Source organism: Astatotilapia calliptera, chromosome 11 (genome assembly GCF_964374335.1).
Source record: "Astatotilapia calliptera chromosome 11, fAstCal68.1, whole genome shotgun sequence".
In the NCBI taxonomy this organism is placed as follows: domain Eukaryota; kingdom Metazoa; phylum Chordata; class Actinopteri; order Cichliformes; family Cichlidae; genus Astatotilapia; species Astatotilapia calliptera.
In genome coordinates this window covers 17,332,187-17,341,777 of record NC_137432.1, presented here as the reverse complement: position 1 = coordinate 17,341,777, position 9,591 = coordinate 17,332,187, and the positions used below count along the sequence as shown (strand labels likewise).

Here is a 9,591-nt window from a genome sequence, read left to right as displayed (position 1 = left end):
TTCAGGACTGTGGAGGAGCGCAGGGAGGTGGGGGCGAAGGGGGAAAATAGTACCTGAAATAGTTTATTTTCATTTTGTGTGAAATAGTTTATTTTCATTTTGTGGAGAGATAACTAGCGGAAATGCACTAATGAAGTGCTTTTATTTCATTTTATTTTTTAAATTATTTATTTATTTATTTATTTATTTATTTATTTGGGGTTTTTTTGGGGGGGGGGGGGTCTCTTTATTTATCACCATCTTTTTGGTTCTAATGTCGCATACCCACAGTCTTTCCTCACTCTAATCCCCTTCCAAGATAGTTTTAGTACCACATGTTTTACATTAATTGCGTGTGTGTGTAAGAGAGAGACACAGGGAGACGTGCACAGTGGACAGGTCAGAGGTCAACTTGTTCATGGTCTGAACTGATCACCCAGTTGTTGTTTTTTCAGTTCAGACTCATAGACAGCATCAAAAAGCATCCGTATCTTTAAACAACCTGCTGCGCGGAGCCTCATTGTGAATGTGATTCTAAGTCTGCCAGTACACAGACACTGTGTTCGCCAAACAAGTGGGTTTTGGTGGGCATCACATAAGAGCTACAGATCCAAGAATATGGAAAGAATAATTAAAATATATTAACATCCATTCTCAAATGACTTAACATCGCAAAAAAAAAAAAAAAAAGAAAAAGAAAAAAAGAAGTACACTGTATAGCCAGACCTGCCTGTGTGAGATCATGCAAAGTTTTGGAGATACATGGCTTTCATAGGGCAGCGATGTTACCATGGTTATTTGACTTTATTTATTTATTTATTTATTTATTTTAATCAATCAATTAATCATTCAATCAACCAACAGGTTCAATTACTATGTCAGTCCAGCCACAGGAAGCAGCCAGTAGAATCACCTTGAATCCAGCGTTTCTATTTCTAGCCTTTTTAATAAGAGAGACAGACTGAGCATATTTTTTTCTTTTTGTCATAATAATAAAAATATTAATAACAATGACAATATATTTTTTGAGAATATATTTCTTTGTTAAAAGAAACAGCCTTTTGTACAAACGATTTTCCATGTTTACATATATATACATTCATAAAATACCATATATATATATGGCATTTTTATGAAGGTATAAATAAATATATTCTGCAATAATTCTATTATCTTCGTGTCCCTGAGCAACCAAAAAGAAAAAAAAAAAATCTGTTGTATCTTGAGCCAAGAGAGCCACAAACAAACAAAGTGTGAGCGTCGTGAAGATGATGATGATGGTTGTTTCTTTCTCTCTCCTCCTGCTGGTGGTTCTCTCTTTTCAGTACCTGCCTGATCTCAACCCGGCACACGCCGAGAGTCAATAGAAGTTAACAAGTCCTCTAAACTTTCCTGCGCCTTTTGTTAATCTAAGGACACAAAGGCGGAGGCAGAATAAAGCCCTTTGAAGTATGCAAAGCCTAAAGAATGCCAGCCAAGTAGATTTAAAGTAGCCACTGATTTCCAAAAACCTGCCTTGAAAGGGAAGAATGGAAAAGGGTGAGGATTTATGGAGAAATTATACAGTGGATTTGTCAGTTAAAATATCGGAACTGTCTGGAGGACAAAGCCACATGCTGAGGATTAATGGCCGCTCTGGACCTTTGATTCTGCACCCTCTTTTCTCTGGCCTTGACAAATTGGATTTCGGGGATGGGAAGGTCGCCTGGCCCTTTGTGTCTCTTGACCGTTTTGGAGCAATTCATTATACAGCGGGGTGAGGGAAAGTCTCCATGTGACCAGGCCGGCCCGTTTTCTCTCTCCACACAGCTGCTGGGTGAGCCCAACTCTCTCACACTCACTTCCACACAGTCACCGCTGCTGCTACAAACTCAGGACCGCTCCCACCCCCCACCACCACGTCCTCCTCCTTCTCTCCCTCCTACCTTACAGCACAGCATCACCTCTTTGCTACAATCCCCCCAATCTGAAACACCCTCACACACTTGCATCCCCAGATACAGGAGTGGGTGGGTGGGTGCGTGGCTGGGGGTAGGGTGGGGGGTAAACTTACTCTGCTCCATCACTAGAAAAGCCGGAGAGCATAACGCCACCGCGTCACTTTGAGGGCGGACATCGGCCTGTCCTCATCATCTCCTCTCGCTTCATCCCCCTTCCCTGCGCGCTCTCCATACTTCCGTCTCCATCAGTCTTCATGGTTCTGATCTCACCCCACGCCATGCAAGCCACCCGGGCGTCCACCACCGTCAGTGTGTTTGCGGACTGCAGCATCCCGGCCGGGCTCCGGATTGGACCGGTACCGGGCATCTTCAAACTCGGGAAGTACGTGTCGGACCGCAAGGAAGTAGGGCCCAAGAAAAAGGTAAGTTTAGAGCATTAAAAGAAGAAACGTGGAATAATTGTCTCTTTCTGGAAAGTTCTTGTTTTTACTTTGCATTTTCGAGTTTTTTTTTGTTATATATTTTTTTTTATTAATAACGGTTTTATTTTTAAATTAATTTGGAAGATATAAAGATTGATTTATTTTTGTAAGCTTGCCTTTATTCAAAATCATTTTCGTTATTCCAAGTTTGTATCGGAACTGCTTTATTCTTTCGCTGATATAATATACATTAAAGCATTTTACTATATTTATATAGTATATTTTACACGTGATTAGAATTATGTATATTATCTTATGTTTTTAAACATAAGTAGCTCCAGCAACACTAGAAATTAGATGTATATTTTTTTAAACTTGCTCTGTCAAACTCCATCGGGCCTTGAGTTAGGCTTTTAATTGGTTTGGCCTGTCAAGTTGGAAATAATTGAGTTCCATTAGCGGCTGACTTGTCAGTCTGTGCTTCTACTTAACCGGCCTAATGGGCGACCCGGGTCTGCTGTGTGGGATTTCAACCCCTCAGCCGCCTCACATTTCTCTGCCTGGCGGGCCTGTTATTCCGATGAGCCGTTTAATTTTAATCTAATCCGGCCACAGAAAGATGCCACTGAGACAACATCCTAAAACAAATCAGCAAAAATAAAGGAAAATAAAATTAATTTAAAAAAACATAAATAAACAACTAGATTGAAACAGTGAAACATGAATTAGACCCACGTTATCAGCAATTAATTATTTAAATTAAGTGAAGCTTGGGGGTTAAATGATGCCCATTCAAAGACCAGCATTTTCGCACTTTTTAAGTACTTCGGACTGGAAGTATGGGGGGGGGGGGGCAAACCAATATATCTGCCCCCCTTTTTTTTTTACACGCGCAGTAGTGAAGACTTTGCGGCTCTGTGAGCATCTTTAACTGAACTGCGTCGTGTTATTGTTGAAGCTGTCATCGGGGGTGATTGATGTGTCTAAATGCGTGGCCCCGGGCTGCCGGCGATCATCAGGTGCAATCTCTGTGTCAAATGTCACGCTTCGATCTTTAATGTCCTTGAACAGTTTAGAAACGCTCTGACACTCCTCAAATTCGTTTCCCATATCAACTCAATTAGGCCCGTGTGTCATCCTCTTTAATGAATTATCAGCAGAGCGGAAAAAGACGCATTAAGCGCGTTTTAAGGAATATTATTAGTGGCCGCTGAACCCTTCAGGTAGCTCGACTTGGAAGACAGTCGTTTGTGGCAATTTCGTTTTTTGTAATGTGAAAAAAGACTAAAATAGCAAAACTGCATTTTTTTAAAGAAGGCAGCGACCTTTCTTTTAAAAATGTTCCTTTTTCTGATGGTCAAAAATGGCCCTCACTGCTCACGTTTGTCTTCATCGTGTTTCTCTTTTTCCCCCTGGCTCAGATCCGCTTGGTAAGGGGGGAGTTCGTAGATGAGTCAGGATGTCCCGTCCCGGACTGGATCGGATTAATCCGCGCCGCCAGGAACAGCCACGAGCAGAACCTGGAGGCTTTGTCGGACCTGCCTGGCGGACAGGTGAATATTTTAAGCCCGTGACATCACAGTTAACGGCCTCGTGAAGTTTCTCATGAGCAAATTCCTTGCCCCTCTATATGGACTCTTAAGTTAACACTGCTTTTGTTTTTTCTTGAGATTTTCTACCGCGTGCTGAGAGAAATCCCCGCAGGAGAGGAGCTTAGTGTGTGGTACTCCAACGCTCTGGCCCAGTGGTACGACATCCCCACCACGGCCACTCCCACGCACGACGAGAAAGGTAAACGAGTCTGCAGAGAGTGGTGCTGCTAACGTGGACAGTTGAACGATTTTTAATCCAACAACAATAATAACAATATCATAAAAAATCTGTGACTTTTTTTTTCCTTCTAAGGACGCGTGTGTCGTTTTCACGTGAACACTACCTTCTGTGGCCATGGCCTCCGATTTACAGATCTGACACATCGACATGTTGAGGGTTTTTATCACCGTGCAGTTAAATGACTGCCAATACCCCATAATGTGACTGCTTTATCGCTCAGAGATGGAAATCAATTGGATGTTTTTTGCTTCCCTGCAGGCGGATTATTTATTCATTTGCAATTCTTCATGTCGCGCGTTAAATAAAATATCGTGGTTAAGAAATCAAGTGAAGAATAATATAGCCTACTGGAATAAAAAGATTCGTGAAGGGAGAGAAAACTGAACTTTTAGCTGTATTTTGGGTGGTGTTTAATTATTAAAAACTAGTTCTTGTGGGCGGATGAAGACGATACAGTGGATAACAGGTCATCAACGCAAATCATTTTTTGGAATAAAATGCTAGGATGAAATGATTCGATTTGCTAAGATTAAAATACAGAACACAAGAGGATTTCAGTTTTGTGAAAGATAATTTCTCGATGGGTTAAGATTTTTCATCAGCCCGTCTTCGAATTTATAATCAATTTGTGCGGGCCAAATTGGTGCAAAGTAGGCGTTTGCGCGTCGGGGATTAAACACTTAATCTTGGTTAAAAAAAAAAAAAGCTCAGAAGAATTTAATCGGTTTAAAAAAGATTATCCACCGATACTTCATTGGAAATTCCATCAACAGGCGATTATTTTATCTTGCACATTTAATTTCGAGCTGGAAGGGCCTCTTGAATACTTCCCAAAAGCACAGCGGCGAAGCTTTAAATGATATCAAACTTGATTCAAGATGTTTTTTAAAGCTCTTACTCTGCCCCAAAGTAGTTGCGGTTCTTGAAACACAGAATAAAAAAGCAATTAAAAGCAGAAACTGACGCGCCTCGGCGACCATGGAGAAAGAAGAGGCTGGTGATTCAGTCGCGAGACTGGAGGTTAACAAATGTCATCGCGCCATTAATATTCATGTATTCAAAAGCAAATAAATTCAAAAACAAGTGCTTCACGGTAAATTAGGTGGGTGCGTTAAGGTATTGTGGGCTAATGAATGCTAACTTTTATGTGGGGTGTATATTGCCCTGATTCTCCGGCCCAACACACCGTGTGCGCTCCTGGACATACGCTCTTCTCCATTATGAGGCGTCAACAGATGGGCCGCCGCCATTGTTTCCGGGGACTTGCGATTTCAAGCAACAGCTGCTGTCACTTCCACGGGAAAGAGCACAGAGAGGAAAAGTCCCGCATTCAATGCGTCGTTTTCTGAGCGCCAGATTGGGCTGGGCGTTTGCCCTTTTGATGGTGATCATAAACAATGGCCCGTATGAGGATTACAAAATCATTACATCTATATTAGGCCTAACCTCAGAGTGCTGGACTGGGGGTCATTATGATGGCTCCATGTGTCTATTAACATTTGGCACCAGATCTTAGAAACCGGATCATATCCATTAGGCTTGAATTGAAATTTCAGGTGATGTGTAGCAGTGACTGATAAAAATCTGTCAGAGTAAATGGGATATTTAAATAGGTTTTAATGTTATAGGTTGTTTTTTTTTTTTGCGATAATGTAGTTGGGAATGGGAAACGTGTATTTTCTGATTTTTCAATCCTTTCAGCCCAAGCTTATGTTTGTTTGACTTTGTGTGTGTGTGTGTGTGGTTACATGTACAGTTGTTGTTGTTTTTTTTTTTTTTTTACAAGTTACAGTGGCTGTTATTGCCATTTTACGCACGGGGTCTAACGCTCCACATTAATGTCTCTGTTGTTGTCGTATGTGTTGTCTCTGTAGGTGAGGAGCGTTATATCTGCTGGTACTGTTGGAGGATATTCAAATACCCGAACACACTCAAGGCTCACGTTCACTTCCACTGCGCACTGAGCAACGGGCGAGGGTTTGTGAGCAGCGAACAGGCCAGGGGCACAGAGACCTTCAGCAGGTCACCAAAATCTGGAGACATTCCCAACAACTCCGCCTCACCGAGGAGCGCTCACAGTAACTCCTCCATCACAGACTCGGGTCGGCGGGCGGTGTCCTCGTCCCCGTTTTTGAACAAAACGGGACTGTCAAAGAAAAGCAGCTCCGAGGAGCAGGACAGGGCCCTCGACATGAGCGTCACTTCAGGCAGAAACCAGGGGCATCTCCTCAGCCTGGGCGCCACCACTTCAATGCTAAGCAGCATGGGCTTCCATCCTGGTGTGCGCTCAGCCTTTAAGCCAACTGGTGTCTCAAAAGTCCCGGGAGTGGAGAGCTCCAGAGAGGAGGCCAACGGAAAGCTGAGCTCTATGGGATTCAGCAAACTCATTGGGAACATGAAACCAATCCGCAACGTGGGCGAGGGTCTAAACGCAGGAGGGAACCACCCTCCCAAGTGCCCACCTGCAATTATGGACTCCACATCTCCGATGGTGCCGTGCACAAACGCAATCCGAGGTTTCCCGCTGCTGCCTCACATGGAGGAGACCTCAGCTTTCAAGCACGTAGAAAGTCGTTTCCACTCCGGCCTGTCCCCGTCCCGTTACCCACAAATGCCCCCTGGTCTCCATTTTGAAAGACTCTCCCTCCCTCACTTCGACGGTGTCAAGACTTACGGTGGAGACTGTAACATCCCCCTGATGCCCTTCACTGTCTACAACGGGGAGCTTTTATACAGCTCCCCCTACTATCCGCTGAAATTCCACTTCAGCAACCTCCTCAAGTACCCAGAATCCATGTCATACTTTGGTGCACCCTCGCTGAGCCACGACCTGGGGTCGATCACGAACATTGACCGGGAGATCGCCATGCACACACAACAGCTGTCAGAGATCGCAGCAGAGAAGAACCGGACACGGCTGGATTCCATCCCCGCTGGAAGCACGAGCAACACCACTTCTGGCAAGCCTAAAAAGGGACATCTGTGTCTTTACTGCGGCAAGCTGTACTCCAGGAAATACGGCCTGAAAATCCACATGAGGACTCACACAGGCTACAAGCCGCTCAAGTGCAAGGTGTGCTTCAGGCCCTTCGGAGATCCCAGCAACCTGAACAAACACATCCGACTCCACGCTGAGGGAAACACGCCCTACAGGTGTGACTTCTGCGGAAAGGTGCTGGTGCGGAGGCGGGACCTGGAGAGGCACGTCAAGTCCAGACACCCCGGACAGACCGTCAAGAAACTGGAGGACAAACCGGGCGGTCTGTTCGAGGAAGCCGAGCAAAAGAGCGACAATGACAGCGACGTGGACGTGTGCTTCACCGATGACCAGAGCGACCAGGAGTCGAGCAAAAACAACGACTGAGATGGTTTTCACGGCCACATAAAGACTGGCATTGTCTTTAAATATTGTACACAGCAACACGTGTCATTTAGTCTTGTATGAAGTCTTGCATTTTTATATTTTAGATGCCTGGAAGGCTCGCGAACTACAAACATGAAGAAAACATGTTTCTGGCCTCGAAATAAACGTCACAATCCACAGCCTAGCTGTTAATCTCAGTAATAAGTGGGGAGCTAGGCTTAGTATTCAGTTTTCTCACGTTTCCCGGCTACTTCGGACCCCCTAAAAACCCTTTAAGAAAAACAAAAAACAAATAAAGAAAAAAGAAAAAGATGATCGTTGCGTTTTTTGCCATGCAAACCAAACCACAACAAAAGTGAAAAACAAACGAGGAAGCTTTCGAATTTTATTTCAATCCTCGCTCTTTTCCACATTCCTTTTGATGCCGACGAAAACACATCTGCCAGCGATTCAAAAAATAAATAAATAAAAATATTCACATTTCAGCAAAACCGTGAAGGCAGCAGCGCAAAACAAGCAAACCTCAGTCACACAAGAAAAACAAAAGCTCACAAGACTGAATATGACGCTAAAACACATCTCCTTGATTTGGTTTGCAGTGTGAAACTATCTCTTGTAAAATCCCCCACATCCCCCTCCTCGCCAATTAATTTCATGTTTGGAACTGGTTCTTAACTAAAGGCCCACCAGAGGAGGGGTTAGCGTTACATTCACTAACACGGGATGTAGACACATGATCAGTGTTGTATTTCCCCTCCCTCGGACTGTCAGTTGCACTTTAACAAACAAGCAAACAAAAAAACAGCAATGGGCATTTCATCTCCAGGACACGGCTGCTTAATTAGCTGCTGATTATTGATTTGAATATTGTATCTATAGCCTCACCCGCACCCTCCTCCTCCTTCCCACTCACTCACTCACTCACTCACTCACTCACTCACTCACACACACACACCGGCGCCTCGCGCACTGTTCTTAAACTTGCACTTTCTTGCCGAGGCGCGCGCCTCTCGCTGAGGCACCCGATAGCGTCCAGTTTATTTAAGGAATCACGTCTAGACAAAGAGTATGTATTGAGTGCAGTTATAGCCTATGTAAAGAAGTTGTAAAGTATGATATTTCAAATTTCAGTGGAGAAGTGATGTATACGTTCGTTTCAAAGTGATCTTGTCCACGACGGACAATGTTTTACTCCTGTCATTGAGTCGGTTGCTTTTTAAATAAATTTAATTTAATTTTTTTTCTTAAACAAGCTGTGTGTGTGTGTGTGTGTCTTATAATCATCTGCTACTTCAGACATAAAACTTCAGCTAATACACGGTAATAAATACATTTTTATTTATTAATCTATTTTATTGTATTTACTCAGATTTTGGAGGCGTTCAAAGTGGGCGTAAATTCCTCTGCGCAGTGAGTCGCCCCTATATTGCCCTTAAAACAAGCAGAATATATGTGACAATAAAGCAGGATTTCTTTTTAAAATATACATAAATAAAAAAATTAACAAACAAGTAGCTAGCAGAAGAGAAAATGCCACTCAACTTCAGCTGGGTAAACCCGGCTTCCCAAAAGGACTTGTTTAAAGACGTCTCCTGCGTGGTGGAAGACAGTAGGCCCGCGTCTTTGTAAGCTAAGGTATGTTAGAAATATTTACAATTAAAATAGCAAAAAAGCGGACCCCTGTATTTGTCACACTTTTACATATTGTATTAGCAGATCGTTAAAGCGGTTGCATTCATGCGTCAGCAGCATTTTATTCTCTTTGCTGCATTAAAGAAGGCATTTTGTTTCTGTATATGCGCCACAATAAAGACATTTTCTAAAGTAGCTGTCGTCTAATGAAATGGTTTATAACCGTACAATATTTAAATGAAAATAAAATCGAGTAAAATTAATTAAACATAAAAAAACCCAAAATTGAATAAATTGGAGGATTTTTTTTCGCGAAAATTAAACGAAAGCCAAAGGTCTGCTCCGGCCCACGACTGCATAGAGTGGGTGAAGGTTTCATCCCGTGTGGATGCTCTGGACGGAGGCAAGCTTTTTTTGTTGT

The 9,591-nt window shown here is 43.1% G+C and overlaps 1 protein-coding gene across 1 annotated transcript; it reads left to right on the top strand.

Annotated features, from left to right (window-relative positions):
- Nucleotides 1-2,048: 2,048 nt before the first annotated feature.
- On the top strand, nucleotides 2,049-8,790 carry prdm13 (PR domain containing 13). The gene is made up of 4 exons (XM_026185948.2): nucleotides 2,049-2,341; nucleotides 3,763-3,894; nucleotides 4,012-4,132; nucleotides 6,049-8,790. Exons 1-4 carry the CDS (start codon nucleotides 2,174-2,176, stop codon nucleotides 7,536-7,538), a joined length of 1,911 nt encoding a protein of 636 aa, XP_026041733.1. The 5' UTR covers nucleotides 2,049-2,173; the 3' UTR covers nucleotides 7,539-8,790.
- The last annotated feature ends 801 nt before the right edge of the window (nucleotides 8,791-9,591 follow it).

What these genes read in the sequence shown, in the direction of transcription:
- prdm13 (XM_026185948.2), top strand. Translation starts at nt 2,174, where the DNA reads ATGGTTCTGATCTCACCCCACGCCATGCAAGCCACCCGGGCGTCCACC. An exon ending in AAGTAGGGCCCAAGAAAAAG is followed by an intron (nt 2,342 to 3,762) that starts GTAAGTTTAGAG and finishes CCCCTGGCTCAG; the next exon opens with ATCCGCTTGGTAAGGGGGGA. An exon ending in CGGACCTGCCTGGCGGACAG is followed by an intron (nt 3,895 to 4,011) that starts GTGAATATTTTA and finishes TTTTTTCTTGAG; the next exon opens with ATTTTCTACCGCGTGCTGAG.